Source organism: Ctenocephalides felis, unplaced genomic scaffold, assembly GCF_003426905.1.
Source record: "Ctenocephalides felis isolate EL2017-DRISC unplaced genomic scaffold, ASM342690v1 CF-g0.4_SCAFFOLD_01886, whole genome shotgun sequence".
In the NCBI taxonomy this organism is placed as follows: domain Eukaryota; kingdom Metazoa; phylum Arthropoda; class Insecta; order Siphonaptera; family Pulicidae; genus Ctenocephalides; species Ctenocephalides felis.
The window spans coordinates 120,112,941-120,135,199 of NW_020538040.1; the positions used below are offsets into that span (position 1 = coordinate 120,112,941).

Genomic DNA, 22,259 nt, shown 5'->3' on the forward strand with positions numbered 1-22,259 from the left:
AGTAAAAAAAATTACAGGGCACACGTTTTTTTCCTCTCTCTATTTACTGCAATAATTTTGTTGATCGTAGGTTGAATAGAGCACATATGAACAGAATTTGACAAATTAATTCACTTCAAATATGAACTTAAGTAATAATGTATATTGAATTATTAGTGAGAAAAATGTAATTTAGATATTAAAATTACTAAAAGCCAGTTAAAATATGGTACAAAATTATAAAAATTATAGGCAACATTTTTGAAGCAATTATTTTGGATAGAAACATTCAAGGTGATATTGTACCTATACCGCGAATTCTATATATTAATTCTTTCTGAATATGTTATACATTTTAAAAGACTTCAATTTCCAATACGTATATCTTATGCTATAAATCACAAAGGCAGACGATGATTTTTGTGTGATAAATTTGGAAAATCAATGTTTTAGTCGTCAATAAACAAAAAATGTTTTGTTTATACAACCACATCTACGGTTATGACTAAAAATATTGTATAACCCTTGGCACTAAAATAAATTGAGCTATTGGAAATAATATTGTTCTATAAATTACAGTGTATAATTTTTAATATACAATTTTTTTGAACAATAAAATATTTGTTAAAGGGATAAATAAAGTGTTGAACTGTGGGAATTGAGAATCATCATTTTATTTGAAGCAGTTCTACATTTAACATCACTCATATATTGGTGTAAATAGTAAATTGGTGTAAATTTTAACTGAACGGGAAATATTAGTATAAGATATTAAAAAAACCAAGATGTGGGTACAGGGCAACGTCTGTCGGGTATATATATATATATATATATATATATATATATATATATATATGTGTGTGTGTGCGTATGTATAATATTGTTCACTTACGTAAAATCGTAAATTGCTCCGTACACCTTCTTCATACATTTCAAAAATCTAGCCAAATTATCCTTCCTGCAGAATTGCGATCCTCTAGGTATATGATTAGTAAACTGAAAATAATAAAATACGATATTTATGACAACATATATTGAAATAAGTTTTAAATACTATGTGTATACTATTATGTATGTGTATACCAAATGGCTATACTATATCCATTAAAATGGTGAAATTTAGAGTTAGTAAAATGTGGGCAATTGTAAATTGTGTTACAGGAGACACTTTCTTTCATTTGTATTATGATAATAATTCTAGTTTACGTTGATTTATGATTCATGAATTACTTAGAAGCAAGTCAATTTTCTTAAAAATAAATAATATTTTTAAACGGGATAATTATCAGAGGCATTATTGTCATTTTTGTCATTACTACTTGCCTTGATAGACGTTACAATCAGCCCCAAATACTAGGTGAGTTGAAACAGTTATGAATTTTTTTTGACTTGATTTGGTAGAGGAATAGTTACAGCAATTAATCATTTTTATTTTATAAAAATATTATCAGTAGATTTCAAGATATATCAGTATAAAAAAAACTGTTACAACCAGCCTCCAGCTTCCGTACTATTATTTCATATCACATTGATGATCAAATTGTATTTCACAGTTGTTCAAATAATTATGAAATTATATGTAATTAAAATTTAATAAAAATTGCACAAAATATAATTTGTGACTATGTTATTTATTTATAGTTACCGTAATTATTATAAGTAATGATTACGAACATCTTTTTCTTTACCTTTATTTATTATTTTGTCAATCAAGACTTATAAATTCTTATAATACAAAACTGCTTATATTAGTATAATAAAGAACAATCAAATAAAAAGAACAATCAAATAAAGTAAACAATATACGTAATAGGTTATAATAATTAAGAAACTAAAGGAAAATTATAAAATGAAGTAAAAAATAAAAATATAAATGAAACAAAATTGACTTGGTGAAAGGTGTTTCCGGCTTAGTTTCGCTGGAACACGCATTTGTTTACTGCAGTGGTAGGTCAACGGGCCATCAGTCGTCTGTGGGTCTGGGCAATATTTTGATGGTTGGATTTGCAGTTTATTGTTGTAGGCTAAGCTTCTTGATATTATTTGTTCGTGAACTGTTCTGATTATGGCTATGACCATTTATGGAAGCAGAAGTTGGTGATTAACCACGGTGCATTTTTGAGTAAACGTAAAATTTTGTTTTGACATCTCTGGATAATGTTGATGTTGGATTTACTGGCACATCTCCAAAGTTCTATGCCATATGCCCAGATGCGGATGATAGCCGTTTTGTAGATGAGGACTTTGTTCTTATGTGATAAATTACTTTTTCTGCCTAACAGCCAATACAGATCTTTTATTTTCAGTTGAATTTATTTTTTCTTGTTGAGTATATGCTCTCTCCGGTTTAATTTGGTGTCAAGGTGCATACCTAAATATTTTACACTGCTGCAATTCGGAGTGATTGAATTATTGAGAAGGACAAGGGGATTAATGTGCTTTCTCAAAGAAAAAAATAATATGTTGAGATTTGTCGGTGTTGATTTTGATATTCCATTTGTGAAGCCAAGATTCTAGTGATATAAGATATTTTTGGATTTTATCAGTGGCAATTGCAATGTCCATGTCGTTCGAAATTATTGCTTCTGTCCATTCAGAGTTCGAATCTTTAGTGGAGGCTTGTTCGTTTATATATATATATACAGGGTGGCTGATATGTATTGCAACAAAGTAAAGCGCTATAACTTTGTCATTTTCATTTTGAATTTCATTGTTCAAAAGCAAAAATGTCAGAAATAACATCAAATTTTAGAATCAGTTTATATTTGTTCCAATTGGCCACTTTTGGCACGAATTATGGCCTTCAAACGGCAGAAAAACCATAACACGCTGCACGAAAGTGGCTCTGGGGTATTTTGGCCCATTCCCGGCGAGGCGCCTTCTTGGGATGATCGACACTTTGGTATTTTTTAGTGTGAACCTTACTCTTCAAAATATCTAAGACACAAAAGTCCAGCAAATTTAGATCCAGAGATTTTGGTGGCTATTGTGCGATGGAAATGAAGCAAAAAACCTCTTTTATAAGCCATTTTTGGTAGACGCGTGCTGAGTTTAATGGTGCTGAGTCCTGTTAGAATGTCCATGGTCTGCGATCGAAATTTTTGTCTACCCAGGACTTCAATACTGCCTTTAAGACATTTTCCCGATAATTTCGGCAATTATTTTGATCCCACGGTCGATGAATAAGAGCGGAATGTCACCATCGGCCGTTAAGGTGGTTCACATCATTACCGGCGGCGGCGCTCGAATTCTGGTGGCCAATCGAAGGTGTAAATTTTTAGCTGACCTTTTTGGCAAGTAAACCCTATCATTTTGTTTGTTCACAAACTGCTCGATTTGGAAGGACTTCCCATCTGAGAAAACCAAATTTGGTAACTAGCCACTTTCGTGCAAGCGAAGCAACCCCTTCGCTTCTTTCCGTCTAACTTTTTTTTGTGCATCGATGAGCTCTTGCAGTTTTTGGATTTGCAATGGCTTTAGTTCAAGCTCATTTTTCAATATGTGTTGCATCCGTTTTTGCGATATGTTCAGCTCACGGGCCATTTTTTTACCACTGCGACGCGAATTTCGATTGATTTTTGCCTATACTTTTTGGATCATTTCTGGGGTTGTTAGTGTTTTTTTTCGTCTACTTTTTGGACGCGGTGCAACACTGAGTGTATCACGGTTACGAGATATGGTACGAGAAACAGAATATTTCTTCGCATTTAAATACTGGAGGGCTCGAAATATAGCCACCTAAGGTTTTTCAGCCAAGTATGAAGCAATCGCACTATCACGCTTGACTTCCATCACGAATAACTTTTTTTCTGAATGCAATAGATCAAAATGCTTTTGTACGCTTGTAAACAATTAAATGAACAATCACTGGAATAAATCTGTCATCTGTCTGATGAGCGGTTTAGAAATAATAGCGGTCTGAAATTGGTTGCAATACATATCAGCCACCCTGTATATATATATATATATATATATATATATATATATATATATATTATTTTCATATCTCAGTCAGACAGGGGTATCTGGTATGAGATATCTGTTATATATACATATCATTTGTCTATTTCATTATACTACATTATAATATATATAATAATTGAAATATCTATTCAATCTTCAATTTTCTTATAATATTTCTTTATTTTTCTTTTAAATTTGTCGTCATCATTGGTCATCTTAATATCGTTAGCGCTCATTAAATATCATATGCGTTTTATTTATTCATAATTGTTGTTTATTGTTAAGTAGTAAAATAAAAAACTATTGTGTATAATAGATGTAATGTGCATATGCAAATTATATGAACATGTAGCTCGAATTGTTTTCTATTATTTTTACTATTACGCTTATCATGATAAAAGTGATAAAATATTAGTTTTACATTATGTCATGTTTTATATTATTATAATATATTTATAGTTTAATTACTATTTTTATATTTTTATATATTTTATAATCAATGTTCGTCTAACGTACATGAAATTCATGTACTTGAAGTTATTATATTATTAATTTAGTTAGTAATTTATGTTATATTATACAATATGTAATTACATTATGACATGTCCTTTCAATTTCTTCTTTCTAACGTGTTCAATGTGAAAATTGCTGTGTTGTCTAGTGTAGTGTTCATGTATATCTTGATTTGTGCTTGATTGTTGTACTTGTTTTAATGCTGTTATATTTCATTTTGTATATTAATTTGCATTTCTCTATTTTTATTATGTTGTTTAGTGAATGAATATTCGTTTCTGTTTGTAAGTATTTGGTCGGTGTTAATTGTGAAAAATTATACGAATATGTTACTTATTATGTTAGTGTTAGTTTCCTTTTGATTTTGATTGGCCTCTAAATGGAGTTATCAAACCTGTTAAGTTGCAGTAGATATGTCTTAAAAACGTAATTTTTCCATACCTTTACTTTGTTCTGTAATGTTCTAGTGAGTTGGTTTAACTTAGTTTTATCTTGTGGCAAGTGTGATTGTTGCCATATCCTTCTTGCTATTCTCTTCTGCGAAATTAATTTTTAAATCTCGGAAGGAATAATAAGTGTGTTATTTTTCGGGCGACATGTTTAGGTAAATATCTTTGAGGATTCTTTTAAAACTGTTTTGAATTTGTTTATCTTATAGTCAATATCGGCTGAACTTTTCGGTTTGAAATGTGGAAATATTTTTGAATCCAGTAAAGCCCTGAATTGATTCCAATTATTGTGGGGGATAGCTGAAGGTTGTTCAGCTACATGAATTGTGCTAAATGTTAACACAATTGCAGAATGATCTGACGATAGATCATAGCTGTTGTCTATGTCAAAATTATTTGTGGGGATACCTATGATTATGAAAAAATCTAGAAGATCTGGTACTTTATCTGGATCCGATGGCTAATAGGTAGGACTGTGTTGCAATATGGAAAAGATTATTATTTGCTGTTGCCCTGTGAAGTTCTATTCCTTTCGAACTTGTCAGCCTGGAACCCCAAGCTGTGTGTTTACAATTATAGTCAGCTCCTAATATAGATTTGGATCCCAGTTGTTCAAAAAAAGACGAATAGCCATTAGCTGAAATTTTGAACTTTGGAGAGCAATATATCGCAGAAATGGTTATTTCAAATAGTCTTGTTTCTAATAGGATTTGTGTTGCTTGCATGTATTCTTCTTGAACATTATAAGTGATATAATTTTGAATTTTAAAATGTTTTTTTTAGTAAAGTGGGTTTCCGAAATGAGAAAAATATCGATATGATTTAGTTTCAGAAAACATTCCACTTCATGTTTGTGAGGTAATAAACCATTTGCGTTCCATTGAGCGATTTTAATTAAACTTGCCATTATTCAAGTTATTAATCAAAGTGGATAACATGCTAATAACAAGGCTATTTTGTTGCATAAGTTGACTAGAAAAAGTCTTGAATTCTAAGAGAAAAGACGATAAAGTGGTAGAATCGGAGTCCGTGGTTGGATTTGAGGCAGTACGATGCTGATTTCTTGTGGCGTTTGCATGGGATACTGAGGGGTTAGTAGGCTTAGGAGTTGTGGTAAATTTTCGTGAATTGATTTTAGTTGGAATTATAGCTATGGGATACGGGACGTAGAGATTTTTACTTCTTGGCTCGATATTTTCTTTGTAGAAGCTACATCCTCTGTAGTTAGCAGTATGCGCACCGTTTTTAACTTCCCGTGTTTTTATATATCTTCACGTTTCAAAGGTGTCTGAATATTTTGGCACACCTTAGAAAAAATGGTTGTATGTATGTGTATGTGTGTGTGCGGATACAAATTTTTGTCGACGATTTCGGGAACATCGATCAACCGATTTGAAAAATTCAAAAAACATTCGATTTGTATTGAGAAGGAAACGTGCCGATTAGTTTTTGTCGAAGGCAGGTCTAGCCGTTCCGAAGATACGGGGCAAAAAGTGCCGAAAACGGTAACTCAGTTTTTAAGAAAACGGAGCGTCCGATTTTAATAATTCAAAAAACTTTTTACTTGTACTGACGAAATAAACAACTGGTAAAACTTTTGGGAAGGCAGGTCTGGCGGTTATAGATTCAAAAAAATTAAAAAGTTACTATTTGAGCGGTTATAGACTAAAAAAATTAAAAAATTACTATTTGTCGGTCAAAAATGTTTATTGGGCATATGTACATCTAATTATCAGATATTTTGTAGAGATTTTAATAATGTGTACACATTTGGTGTAAACTTTTTTGGGTTCCGTACCAAGATTTTTAATTTTAAAATTCACGTATACGGTTAAAACAAATGTCCTCGACATGTTCGACAACATGAAATAACCGATTTAAATAATTAAAAAAACATTCGATTTGTATTGATAAGGAGACGTGCTGATTAGCTTTTGGCGAAGGCAAGTCTAGCCGTTCCAAAGATTTGGGGCAAAAAGTGCCAAAAACGGTAACTGAGTTTTTAAGAGAACGGAGCATCCCATTTCAATAATTCAAAAAACATTTTCTTTGTATTGACATGATGAATAACTGGTAAATTTTTGGGAAGTCAGGTCCAGCGGTTATGGACTCTCAATAAAAATAAGTTAAAAAAGTGTCATTTGGCGGTCGAAAATGTTTATTGGACACTTGTACATCAAATCATCCGATATTTTATAGAGATTTTAATCATGTGTACACATTTTATGTAATTTTTTTTGGGTTTCGTACCAAGATCTTTAATTTTGAAGATTATTTATAGAGTTCAAACAAATGTCCTCGACATTTTCGACAGTATGGAATAACTGATTTATAAAATTGATAAATCATTCGGTTCGTACTCGATCGCAAAGCGTTTTTGCAAAAAGCAATTTTGCCGTTTCGGAGTGTAAAAACGGTTGTGCAGTTTTTGAAAAAACGGATCATCCAATTAGATTCATTAAAAAAACATTTTGCTTGAGTAGACGGTGTGCAAAAAATGCATTCACAGAGAATTTAATAATTTTGAAAATTTTGCCTAATAATGCCTAAAAAGCACTTATAAGTTTACAGTATGTAATAAATAATCTATTTAAAATTATTCAAAATAATTATTAATTATTTTTAATCTTCGAATTTTTAAATACGGTACCGAAAGTTCCAGCATTTTGCCTTAAGGCACGATGTCATGCGCTCCACTAGTTATTATTTTCCACAAAAAACATGTTCAGGAGCTCTTTAGTTAATCTATGTCTTATGTTGAAAATATTTCTCACAATATGACCCTGTTTTAGTAGTTCTGACTTTATCAGATCCGTATCTGTAGAAAAGTGAACATTCCTGAGTACTACCCTGTATGCCTTTTCTTCTTTTAGTTGATAAGTGTAATAAACTGCATTAGTTTGTTTTAAATACTTTGAGAGTTCACGAAAATTATCAACGGTTTGACATATGATTTTAAATGTATTGTTGGCGAGGCTTCCCAGATTGATTGCGTATTGATTTGTCGGAACAATTTTGTTAAATATGTTTAACATGTCAGCAGGATCTTTAACTCCATAAACAAATATTGGTGGAGGTTTATTAACGGTTGATGCCACAGGGGTGTTATCTTCTACGTTTATTGAAGATAATGCAGAAAATCTGTTATTAGTAGATATATTAATTTGTAAAGGAACATAAGAAGTTTCTCGTTTTCTAGGCGTAATTACTTGCCAAGGGTTAGGATTAGAATCACTAGCTGGTTGTTTCGAAAAATGTGTATCGTATTCCATATTATTATGATTTTGCGATGCTGGCGAGTTCTCTTCCGATAAATGAGTAGATCGGTTAATGTCAAATTTATTGAGATCTTTATTATTATCAGTAGAATTTGAAGAGTTTCCTTGAGATTTTTTTTATTTATTTATTTTTATATTATATAACATTCAGAGTTATTTACATACCCTATGAGTTATATGGGTAAATTACACATAATATTAATAATAATAATCACAGAAATAAATGAAAAATAAAACAATAATAATAATAAATAAATAAATAAAAATAGATTAAAAAAATGAAAAATAAAAAGAAATAAAATAAAAAAAACAAATTGTAGTAATTGCTCCAATAAGCAGTTGACTATGGAAAACAATTTTTTACATTAGGTCTATAGGCTGTTTCTTACGTAGTCTTTTTATAGGTGGATTATCAAGCAGATGAGCCAAAGTTGCATTAGGATGTTCGAGAATTTTAGCATGATGTCCAGTACTGATATTCTTGATGACATCCCTTGAGATGAACGTGATGAAATAGCTATACGTTTTCTGAATTCACTCTGTCTTGGAGAGTAATTTTTACTTAATTGGTGAGTAATTATTGCCTTATTTTGTATAGGTTCTGAAATCAAACCTGATCTGCTTGCTAGAGGTATTTCTTCACTTGGATCTGCAGAAATATCCATATCATTCAAAACATTTAACGATTGAACAATAGGTATGACCGTTTGTTTGTCCCCTCCGATGGGGACCATGTTGCGTAACCCCGAACTACACTCACTGATAAGAGTCTTTTATTTGAACACTAACAGGTAAAAACGTAAACTGAACTGCACTGAAATAATGTTTTTATCTACAATAGAACACGTTGTGCACCGTACGGCTGTCGGTATTGGAATGATTACGAACATCAAGTAATGTTTTTACATGTCGCATTTTCATAAAATATCAGTAATAAAGTTAAATATATTGCAAAATGTAATATTTATTATGGATTTTCTTGATATTATTATCTAAACACATCTACATTAAATTATGTAAATCAAACTATAAACGCATTATTAAAACTAAACAAATAGTTTCAAAATATGTTTTTCTTGCACAGAAATTACCAAATGTTAGAGTAAAATTAAAAAGCCTATTAAATTATAATTATTAGTTAAAAGCCAATAAACTATCAATTAAATTACCTATCATGGGTCCAAGTCCAAGTTATTGTAATCGTCCAAAAAGCGAAAGTGAATATTTTTGCAAATATCTTCACGTTTCAGTGGTTTTAAAAATTTTAAAAATCTAGAGAAAACAGTTTGTTCAAAGGTTTCTTTACATATATGTGTGAATACAATTTTTTGTCGACGTTTTTGGTAGTACCGCTCAACCGATTTGAATCGACTTTCAGTTTTTGAGTTTTAGGTGACTACCTCAATTAGTTATTTCGGCTATATTTATTGCAGTTTAAAAAATAGATAAGACTTTTATTTGCTGTTTTTGGAATGGCTTCGAATCTAAGACATTGTGTGCAGGTTTAGCGGTTATGGATTCATTTGGCGGACTCATTTGGCGGTCAAAAATGTTTATTGGACATATGTACATCAAATTATCAGATATTTTATAGAGATTTTAATATTGTGTACAAATTTTGTGTATTTTTTGGGTTTTGTACCAAGATTTCTATTTATATGGCCCAAACAAATGTCCTCGACAGTGTCGACAGTATGGAATAACCCATTTGTATAATTGAAAAATCATTCGGTTCGTACACGATCGCGAGGCGTTTGTGCAAAAGGCAATTTTGCCGTTTCGGAGGTATGGAACGCAAAGGATATAAAAACCATTATGCAGTTTTTGAGAGAATGGATCATCCAATTAGAAAATTAATTTTAAAAAATAATTTTGCTTGAGTAGACGGTGTACAAAAAATGCATTTACATAAAATTTAGTAATTTTGCAAATTTTCAAAAAAAAAAAAAAATCAAAATTTTCAGAAAATTCAAATTTTTGAAATTTTTCATTATAAAACTAAATTTAAAAAAATTTAAAAAAAAATATTTCTTACAAATATTTGAGAATATTTCAAAAATTTCACAAAAAATCGAATTTTTTCAAAAATTTCCAAATTCTCAAATTATTTAGAACAAACTTTTTTTGAATTTCTTCTAAAAACAATTTCAGAATTCTGAAAAAATTTCTAAGTTATCAAAAAAATTCTAAATTATCAAAAAAATCTAATTTAAAAAAAAATTGACTCTTGTAAACGTACTCATAAGTTGTTCATAAAATACCTTGTCGTCAATTTAAAAAGCACTTATAAGTTTACAGTATGTAATTAATAATCTATTTGAAATTATCCAAAACAATTATTTATTATTTTCATTCCTCGAATGTTTAATTACTATGAAATTGGTAACTGTTAAATGTGTGCATCACGAGTGCTACCATATTACTAATAAACATGATTCAAAATTGTTATATGATGTATTTATTTTTACTTAACTGAAAATTGCTACTTTGTACAGTAGCAAATAAGTTTTACTTCAATCGCGTGTGATCCTTATGTGCACCCTTTTTTATTAATTATTTTCATTTCTCGAATGTTCAACTAAGGCACAATGCCATGCACCACTAGTTACTTTTTTCATTGGATCTGCGAAACCGCTGGATCTGATTTTACCAGTTCTTTATTTTGTCAATGCGAATAAAATTTTTTGAATGATTGAAATCGGATCTGAAACGGATTCAGATCTATTGTTAAATTCCCATAGGGTAAGATATAAAAATTGCAAAAAACGCCATTTTGCAGTGAAAAATAATCATTAGATATATGCACATCAAATTATCAGATATTCTATAGAGATTTTAATGACGAGAACAAATTTTACTTACCTATATTTCTATGGGTTGCGTACCAATATTTAACCGTTAAACAGCAATGCGACGGTTTCGCGCTTGAATTAATGACTACTTTTGTGATTTCTTTTATAATTGTAATTTAAACAACTTTACTAAGTTACAGCCCATTATGAATTATTCTAACCTTGAATGTGTAAATTGACCGGGCTAACATTTTTAGGATTTTTTTATGAACATAGTCAGATAGTTGTTTGTTTGATATATGTTATTTGTTATTATATAATTATTTCTCAAAGTCAAATTGGACCTTTGTACCCTATATATTATAACTAGCAAACCCGACAAACTCCGTTTCGCCACCAGATGGTTTCGTGAGAAAGATGAAGAATTTTTTTGTTTGTTTTATATTTGAAAAGGAAAAATTTGATTTTATTATACAACAGTAATAAATTTATTTCGATTACAAAAATGAAGTGTTTTTTAGTTTACTTCTCTAAGTAAATTAAAGTGAATCCGCAAATTATCCGTTTCATTGAAGTGCTCTTCGCTAAACTACATTTTTTGTTTTTTGGTCCGACGTTAACACAAACAAAGCGGATGGTTTTCCAACTCGTGAACAGGCAACGTATAACTGCCCATGTGAAAAACAATGATTTTCTAAATAATCTATTTGAAATTTATCTCGCAAACACTAAGCGATTGGCCTTGCGACTTGTTATTGCAAACGCAAGACGAACTGGAAATTGCAATTGTTTGAAGTCAAACGAAAGACCAGTCGGAATCATTGGTATGTCACCAAATCGCCAGCAATTTATTATTGAATGGTGAAATTCAGTGCGTGTACATCATTATTCTTTGCGGCAAGAATTGCTCGTTGACTTAACCAAGCATAATTCTGATAATTCTCACTAATGTCATTACTCGAATTTTTAATTACGGTGCGTGAAGTTCCAGCAGCTAGCAGTATGGCACGATGTCATGCACAACTAATTTTCTTAGCTATAAACCTTGCGGAGCCCGAAACTTTTCCAACGAATGCAAAATTGTCGAAATCGGTTTGTGCGTTCTGGAGTTGTATCGTCAGGAAGGAAAACCCGACTTCTTTTTATATATATATATATATATATATGTAGATAATCTACTTAAAATTATTTAAAACAATTGTTGATTATTTTTATTACTCGAATTTTTAATTATGGTGCGTGAAGTTCCAGCAATTTGCCTTAAGGCACGATGCCATACACCCCAATAGTTTTTTTAATTTTTTGAAAATTTTGAAATTTTTTGATATTTCAGATAAAATTACGAAAGTTTGAAAAAAAATGCGTATTTAAATTTTTTTCGGAAATTTGAATATTTTAAAATTACTAAACTGCGTTTCCTAAACTAATCAATTATTCACGCCGCTATATACACACACACAATAGCTATTTACAAAATAAAAACTAAACGCATTCAAAATCGAAGTACATGAATCAAGTACGCATTGATATTAACGTGACAAAATACAGCTTTCCTATTGGACACTGAAGGTATTGGCCACAAGATAGTTCATCTATCGCCGAATAGGACATGCTCTATTTGTAAAATACGGCAGGAATTTCCGAAAACAGAAGTTGTTATGAAATCTGGCGTCGTGTGCACCGGGCTTTATACTTATTTAAATAAAAAGAATATCTTATAATATAAGGAAGTTGGTACCAGGTAGACCGAAATGTTCGAATTGACAACTTTGACAAAGGAAAAAGTGAGAAACATGAAAGACTTGCTAACATTTATTCCCCCTGTAAATCATGTATACTACAAAAACTTGACAGAAATTCTAATCATCACAGAATATAACTGATCAAGAAAATACCTATTATTAACTTCATGTAGGGTAAGTTATAGTGATCGCAAAAAAATCGAAAATTAAAATTTTTATATATTTTTACGTTTCAAAGGTTTTCGAACATATTGGCATACCTTAGAAAAAATTGAATGTATGCGTATGTTTTTTTTTTGTATAGCGAAGAAAATACTTTTACGTATTCAACAGACGCAGAATTGTCTGGATATGTCGGACTCAACAATGTTAATACCGACTAAAACCTCTGCTTTTCCCAAGCCTTCTAAGCCCCACGGAAACCGCCGTTAGGCATTTTTTATGGGAAAGAATCTAGCAACTGCTTTTTCTTATTGTAGCTAAGATGTCATACATCTTTCATTCGCTCTTTTTTTCTCAATGAAACGTAATGATATGATGACTTCTGTAACATACGTACTACTGGCGTTCCAAGAGTCTTTTGATAAAAGCATTGATTCAATTAGTGTTTCTGGTTGAATCTTTTAGTTTAAGATTCTTTTCAGTTTATTTCGCTGTATACTGAAGCGCGGGCACACCAAGAAAACATGCTCTGCATCTTCATTAACTCCTTGGCAAGCTGAGCATCCAGGAAAGTCATCGTGCTTAAATCGGTAAAGATAAGCCCGAAAGCAACCGTGTCCAGACAGCATCTGCGTTAAATAATAGTTGACCTCTCCATGTCTCAGGTTCAGCCAGACGTTGATCTTAGGTAAAAGACGGTGCGTCCATCTACTCTTTTCTGCGGCATCCCACTGTAGTTGCCATCGTCTTATGCTGTTTCGACGTTCTTCGGTTCTGAGATCATCAGCGCTTAGTGTCGTTGACCTCTTGCGTTGGTAAAGATTTTGTTTATCCTCAGCTAAGACTCTAAGAGGCAAAGTCCCGGCAATGACACATACCGTTTTCTCAGATATTGTGCGGAAGCCGCATACTACTCGTAAAGCACTCAAGCGGTATACAGGACCAACTTTTCTCCATGATTCTTGGAGCTTTAGCGTGTCTGTCCAAATAGGTATTCTATAAGTGAGCACTGTAGCAACTACTGATGAAAGTGTTAGTCTTCTGCTCTGCTTTGGTCCGCCGATGTTAGGCATCAATCGTGCAAAGCAAGAACTCACTACTGATGCTTTGCCACTTACTGGTTTTGTATGCTGCTTAAAATTTAGTCGGGCGTCAAGCATCACTCCCAAGTATTGAATTTAAGATTGTGATATGATCTCTTGTTCACCGACTTTCAGTTTAATTGTCTCTATGGTTTTTCTGCTGATGATGAGTACTGCTTTCGTCTTTTGTTTAGCTAGTTAAAGACTAACAGTATCCATCTACCGATTTACTTTCTCGAAGGTAATGTCAAAAATATGTTGTATTTTGTCTACATGTTCCGCAATGATCACTACGGCTACGTCGTCCGCATATGCCAATAGTTTGGCGCGTCTTGGGATCTTCAATCTCAAAAGCCCGTCATACATAACATTCCAGAGAAGTGGTCCAAGAACTGAGCCTTGAGGAACAACTCCGGTAATATTATATTTTTTTGAACCGTTCATCGTGTCGTACTTCAGAACCCTATCCGTAAAAAAGCTAGCCACTATTTGACATATGTAGCCTCGTACATTCTTTTCTTCAAGAGCTCGCATTATGCAGTCCCAATTTGCGCTTTTGAAAGCGTTTCTGATATCTAGTGTAGCCACACGGCAGTACTTTTTTGTACCTCCCTTCCATCTTGTTTCTTTGATTGCTTTTTTGGCCGTATAGACAACTAGCTTTATTGCGTCCAGGGTTGATCGTCCTTTCCGAAATCCATACTAGTTGTCCGCCAGAAGTGGGTCAACGACTGCCTCAATTATTTGGCGAGTTATTCGTTCCAATATATGCAGAGTGGACGGTAAGATGACGGTTCTTCTTGTAGCTTATTTTTCTTAGAGATAAGTACAAGCCGCTGTTGCTTGCACTTTCTGGGAAAAGTACTTTCTTTCAGGCATGTGTTCTAGACGTCTAGGAATAGCGACGGCGCTGCCTTAATAATGGTTTTTGGTGCAATATTAGGAATAACATTTAATCCTGGCGCTTTATTATTTCCTATACGGTTAAATGCCTTCATGAACTCTTTTTCAGTGACTAGTGGAATGTCATCCAGTTTACTTGATGCCAACTGGTAGCTGAAACTGCGTTGCTGTGGTTACAGCACAATTACAACTTTCTGAAGAAAATGAAGACACGTACGTGTCTGCACTTGTTGATTTTTCAATAGTGTCATAACCACCTTATAGGGGCTACCCCAAACGTCTTTGTCTACCTCACAAATAAGATCTTTTCAGCATCTTTGTTTACTTTCTTTAATGACCTTATTCAATTCTCGACGAGATTTTTTGTACTCTGCGAATAGTTCCACGCTGTTAGATCGCTTATAGCCACACTAAGCAATTTTTCGTTTTTTGTGGCATTTTATACGAAGGACACTGATGTTATCGTTCCACCAATAGACGGGGGGTCTTAAATTTATGCAACCTTTTTGAGGCATACTGGCATCACAGGCCAGGGTCCTTCTATTCATCAGGTCTTCGGTTTTTTCTGACGTATTACCATTATTGATCAGGACAACGTCTAGTTTACTAAAAGCTTTTATTAGTGCTTTCTCTTGTGCGTTTGTGTACTTGCGGCCCCAGTCTGATTCCCAGGAGTTGGAGTCTCCGGCTATCGAGAGTGGATGATATTGCTTAGCGTCCTCGGCCATTTGTTCCAAAAAGTCAGTGAATTCCACAAAAGAGAAGCTAGGTGGTGCATAGCAGCTGTAGAAGCGGATGCCATCTATTGTTGCTCATACAAAACCAACGCTGCGTTTGGTAATTGTACCCTGGAAGGTGAGCTTGTTACTGGATCAAATAATATCTTTAGTGGTTGTGTCCGCTTCCCATAGTTTCCTAGTTAGATGCTTGTATGTCTCTGCTAGACGCACAAGATCAAGCTTCAGCTCTTGTACTGTCTGCATTAAGCATAAGCAGATCATGTGCAACTTTACAATGATTTAAATTTAGCTGCAGTATCTTCATACTTGTTTAATTTATGCCTTCTCGAGTGCCTCTTTATATACCGGACATCTGTAGGTTTCTGCATGGTGGGCAGCATCCTCTGCGCTTAGGTGTTCAGCGCATAGTGCACATTTTGCTGGGTTTGGACAGCTGGCGATCTTGTGTCCCTCTTGTCCGTACCTAATGCAGAGGTTAGAACGGATCACTTTACTTCTGCACTGAAATCCGTGATGCCCGGAAAAGCCAACATTTGTTACACTGGGTTGGCCTATTAGTTGTTCTTATACTGCAGTTTACCCAGCCAATTCGGATTTTGCCGATTTCTTCAAGCAATTTTTGCGCCATGGCTGCTGGTAACGTTACTGTAGCAACCTGGGTGCCTCTATAGGCTTTACGTAACTTGATTCCTCACAGAAACCTCAGTGGCTTTTCCAAGTGCATTTTTTAGGGTAGTCTGAATGTCGGCCTTAGTTGTATCGTCATCAATGTCTCTGATTTCGATTATTTCTTGTGGCCCTTTGCAAAACACTTTTGCGTCATCTTTAAGGATGCTCGCGATTGCTTGTTGCAGTCCTTGGCCTTTATCTACACACTTTCTCGAGACTGTAAGCAACATGTCTCCGGTCCTGGTCCTGCTAATTTTATCTACCGTCGTCCGAACCTGCTCGTCAGGAAACCTTCTCTGCTGGTCGAATGAGAACAACGTCTGGTTTAAGAAATTTCCGCGTTTTTTTCCTCTTAGGTTCCGGCCGGCGCTCTTTTGGCTGCTGCTTTGCAAGCTGCTCTTTGGCCAGCCTTCTTTTTCCGTTCTTTGATTGAACCTTTTGCCAATCAGTCACCTCGTTTTGTTTGGCTTTCTGTTCTGCAACGATCTTCAGTGGACTTTTTAGGTCTTTCTTTTTCACGACCTAACCGTACGTCTGGTCTAAAGAGTTCCGGTCCTTGCTCTTTTCAGTGCTCATTTTTTTTTACTTCTTCAGCGACGGATTCTTCGTCGGCTTCGGCTCCGGTGTCTCTCGCTTCTTCAATTACCACAACAGTTTGGCTGTTTTCTTTGGCGTGGGATGCCATAGGTTTTCCAACCATTGATTATCGAGGTCGAGGAAACGCGTCATGGCAGTTGCAACACTACTCTTAATCTCCATGTAAATGTTGGATTTCGACTTAATCATCTTGTGGAGGTCAGTTAGAAGTGTTTCGAAGCGTTTTAGTGCCTCCATCTTTTGATTTAAATTAAAAAATGCAATTCAGCGGTCAAAACTTTTACTGGACATATGCACATCAAATTATCAGATATTTTATACAGATTTTAATAATGTGTACACAAGTTCTGTAATTTTTTTTGGGTTCCGTATCAAGATTTTCAATATTAAAATTCACGTATATGGTTCAAACAAATATCCTCGACATTTTCGACACTATGGAATAACATATAACAATAATTGAATAAACATTCGATTTGTATTGTTAAGGAGACGTGTTAATTAGTTTTTATGCGTAGGCAGGTCAAGCCGTTTCGAAGATACGAGGCAAAAAGAGCCAAAAATGGTAAATGAGCTTTTAGAGAACGAAGCGTCCGATTTGAATAATTTTATTTGTATTGACTAAACAAAGAGCTGTTCTTTCATCTCATAAACTGAATTGCTATTTTTGGCTCTTTTTGCCCACTATCTTCGAAACGTCTCTAAAATCGTCAATGAAAATTTGTATGTGCACACACACATACACATACACACACATACAAACATACATATATTTTTTTAAGGTATTTCAAAATGTTCGGAAACCTTTAAATCGTAAAGATATATAAACATTTTCATTTTCGATTTTTTTGTGATTACTATAACTTACCCTACCGAAAGTTAAAAAAAGTATTATTTTATGACATATATCATATGGTTATTTGCAGCATTATTGTTACACTAATCAAACTTCATATTTTCCGATATTATCAACAAAATATATATGACACTAAAATTTTATTAAATGCTATTAACAATGCTTAAGTATCCAAAGTCAAAGAATCAAAATAAATAATAAAAAAAAAACATTTTGATCAATTTTTAACTAGATGTAATTGTTTGAGTGCACATGTTTTTTTTAAATTAATTCAAACATGAGCAAGATGCTTTTTTTATAAATGGATGCACAAGGACGCGCGTATTTTTGCGTGTGAGGTGTTGTGCATCGAACTTATTCTTACCGTACACAAAAATGTAATAATACTCTTTTCGTATTTTTTTTAATTACTATATTTGTTACAACTGCTAAATAATTAACATCTAGTTACAGTAATGAACAATTATATAAATTTAATAAAGAGAGCACCCAATAAAGGATAGAATTTTCAATAAAATGATATCCGTAGTATGATGATTAAAAATAGTATAGTTATATTCCCACTTTTCCATTTCTTTTTATACTTTCAAACCACACGGTGACGCGGCCGTTATTATCAAAAATCATATCCCTCACTATGAAATGGACCAATTCAACAAAGGTTATATTCAAAGGTCATCTTTTATAAAAGTTCAAATACTGTCCATTGTCCTCCGAGACATAAAGCGACTATGCTTCAATTTTTACGGGTACTCTTTTCTACACTAACAATAATTATCTTACAGAATAAACCAGAAGATAGTAGCAACACCCAGCGGCGTGTCTACTAGGTATATATAACACATATTAATAAAAAAGAATAAAAAAAGAAAATAATATCAAAAAAAAAAAAAACACGATAAGAAAAACAATCAAATATAACAAAAAAATAGTAATTAGGTTTAACTGGACTAGATGAGGTCTTGTGGCAACTTTCTTTTCAATCTGGTGGGCTGACCATCCAAATAAACTCTGCTGGTCAATTCATTGAGATGCACGTCAATCCTATTTTTATATTTAACAACCACTGAAATGTGTTCCTCTATTGTGAGCAAACCTGTTTCTTAATGGATGATCCATAAAGGGGTATAGCGAGGAACGTTTAATATTTGCCTCAGGATTTTGGTTTGAGCACGTTGGTTGATGTTTATATTGTTCTTTTTGCTGTACTCCAAAGTTGAAGACCGTAGGTCCATATGGGCTTGAGTTCCACCTTGTAAATTAACAGTTTATTGTAAACTGAGAGTTCAGAATGTTTATTTAGTAGCCAGTAATTTTTTTAAAGATTTGATCTAAGTGCTGTTTTTTATTAATTATATGTTGTTTCCAATTTAATTTCCAATCCAGGTGGATGCCAAGGTAATTCACCGACTCCTTGGGAGGAATCATTGTATTGTTGAGTTCAACTGCAGAGCATGTTTGACTGCATAGTGTGAATGTTACATAAACCGATTTTGAGCTATGGACCTCTATTCGCCACAGTGAAAACCATTTTTCAGCTTTGGTGAAATGTTGCTGAAGATTGCACAATGCTGTCAATGGATCTTCGTTTACGGCGATAATACACGTATCATCAGCAAATGTGGCTACACTTGTGTTCGTAGAGATTGGAAAATCTGCTGTATAATTTAAAAATAATGTAGGGGCGAGGACGCTACCTTGAGGCACCCCGGAATTTATATTAGTGATATTTGAGTCTGCATTAGCTATACTGACAAAAAAAATTCTATTTTGTAGATAGGATTTTATCAGTTGAAATAAAGTATCTGGAAGACATCTTTTTACTTTGTACATTAGGCCTGTGTGCCAGACTTTGTCAAATGCCTTCGTAAGATCTAAGAATGCTGCAAAACAATACTTTTTTCTATGGAATGCGTTGTTGATTATGTTTACAATACTATGAACTTGCTCTATAGTGGAATGTTGTTCGCGGACCCCGAATTGGTGGCTTGGAATTAGATCCTGATCCTGCAGGATGACTTTTATTCGCCAAAGGATCAGTTTTTCAAAAAGTTTTGAAATGCAAGGCAGCAAACTGATCGGCCTGTAAAATGTAACGAGATAATGGTCTTTTCCTGGTTCAGTAATCAAAATTATTTTTGCTATTTTCCATGTCTGGGAAAAACTTTTTAGCCTAGTTGAAAATTATTGTAATCATTGTGATAGCTTTATCGGGTAATTTTTTCAACATTGTGATAGAAATTTTATTTGGCCCTGGAGATATTCTTGCATTTGCTCTCAGGATTTGTTGCTTTACTTCATTTACTGTGAAACGTTTAACAGGCTGGGTTACAGTTGACGGCGTGTATTGTAGAAACTCGTAGATAAACGTAGTATCATTTGGATCGCATGTACTCGGGTAGGGCTAAAAAGTGAGGCGTAAATGTTCGGCAAATTCATCAGTTATTTTTAGGACTTTTGTATTTGTATATTGTTTTCTACCTCTTTTTGGAAAAGGTTCTAATCTGTGATCTTATTTGTGATTGAACTTGAAATTTTGGCCGGTGTTTGAAGCAAGTATTGAAGGATTATAGGTCGGAGTTTAGGTCCAAGCTTGATTTTAATTATGTACAATTTTTTTTAATGTTTCTTGTGATAAAAAAATCAATAAGATCTGGAATTTTGTTTAAGCCACTTAGCCAGTAAGTGGGCTCATCCGTTGAAAATGCTCTGAGGTCATTATTACTAATCGCATTATATATTTGTCGGCCTCTCGGGGTGATCAATCTCGACCCCAGAATGTGTGTTTGGCATTAAAATCTCCGCCAGCAATAAACATGATTCCTAGGCTGTCGAAAAATTTTGAAAACCTATTTTCTGTAATATTATGTTTCGACGGACAGTAGATTGCCGACACAATGAGTTGATGGGTCATAAGGTCTACTTAGACGTTTGTCGCTTGTAGGAAGTCGGTGTTAAATGATTCCATCTCGTAATGTTTGATGTTAGCCCTGATGATAACTGCCGTACCGCCATGTGGTCTGCCATCCGGATGGTTAGTGTAGTATAGTCGGTAGTTTTGAAAACGTATGCTACGGTGTAAATTGGTGAAATAAGTTTCGGAAATTAACATAATGTCTATGTTATTGTTCAATAGAAAATATTTAAGTTTTTAGGCATGATTGCTTAAGCCGTTGGAATTCCATAAGCAGATTTTTAGTTATATAGACATTATTATTTGTTATTTTTTAAAATGGTCGTGAGTAAATTAAGCATTGTGCTCACTTGTTCTGTCAATAATTTTATCACATTTTTAGTTCGGTAAAGTCGTTGGTTATATTATTTGTACTGTTATCAGTGTTATTACTGTAGCCAATGTTGTTGTTGTTTGCGTTCGTTGCGTCTTCGGGCAGTGTTGCGCTGTTTCTGGCGATGTTTGCGAAAGTTAATCTTGGTCTTAGAATATGATTTGAAGTAGAGTTTGGAATCGTTGTGGTTTTTTGTCGTAAAGGAGAATACTTTCTTTGGAAATGTTCTTTATAGAAGCTACAGCCTTTGTAGTTGGCGGGGTGATCCTCTCAACAAAGGGCACATTTGACTTGATCGACCTTTTTTTTCATGGAATGAGTGTAGTTGTGATCTTTCTCCATTAGTATCTTTAGAATTTTGTTATAAGATTTGCTATTTTCCAGATTGATTTTTACCTGAGAAGAACTGATCAATTTTAGACTATATTGTTTCTGGGCTTTCGTCTTTGAGCATTTGGTAACGGACGGTTTGTGTGTCTGCCTCAGAGTTGAGGGGTCAGAGTCTAGTTCCATATTGTTTTCATTTGTGTGCAGGTTATGTTGATTGCGTATTTGTTTTATTCTTTCGAGATGTCGTTGAACAAATTTACTATTGGTGTGTGAAGTGTCATAAAGTACTTTGTTCGTTTCTACTAGCGGTAGTGAATATTGATGTTCTGTTATATTATTATTTTCTGATGGTTCTAACATATTTACAAACTGTACGATTGTACAAAATGTATACTCTTACGGGTAACATTTGTTATGACATTTTAAAACACTGCACTAATGTTAGTGTATGTTTTTCTGAATTCACTAGAACTAGATAATAACACTATTGCGTAATTTTACATAAACTATTCAACTTGTACACTTGACAATATTTACCGGGAGGTCTTACCTGCTCGGTAGCTGACGAGCGAGTCGCACTTTCCTATTGGCCTAATGATCCGACTAGAATCTCTGACTGTTTAGTCAAAGTGAAGTTTAGTCAAATTTTGACTTAAACTCCGATCACTCTTCCATCATCGCTTCCGTGAGTTTAAATTTAAATCATACATTGACAAGCAATCAACTGCATAATCACAAAACGTACTAGTGCTATACAAAAGCATCATTAAGAACCAAATGTGCTTGAAAATGACTATGGCAGTTTTTAAATTTTGTGGAGTTTTTGAAAAAAATTGATTTTTTGAATTCTTTGAAAATTTGGAAATTTTAGAAAACAAACGATTATTTTTTTTTTTTTGAAAATTTCGAAATATTTT

At 33.4% G+C, this 22,259-nt stretch overlaps 1 protein-coding gene across 1 annotated transcript in view; it reads right to left on the bottom strand.

Moving 5' to 3' along the window:
• Positions 1 to 22,259, bottom strand: part of LOC113375812 (probable tubulin polyglutamylase TTLL2) — a 160,078-nt gene that overhangs the window by 118,288 nt on the left and 19,531 nt on the right. The window contains exon 2 of the mRNA XM_026615760.1: positions 872 to 975. Coding sequence (XP_026471545.1) covers positions 872 to 975 — 104 coding nt within the window. The remainder of the gene's footprint in view (positions 1 to 871; positions 976 to 22,259) is intronic.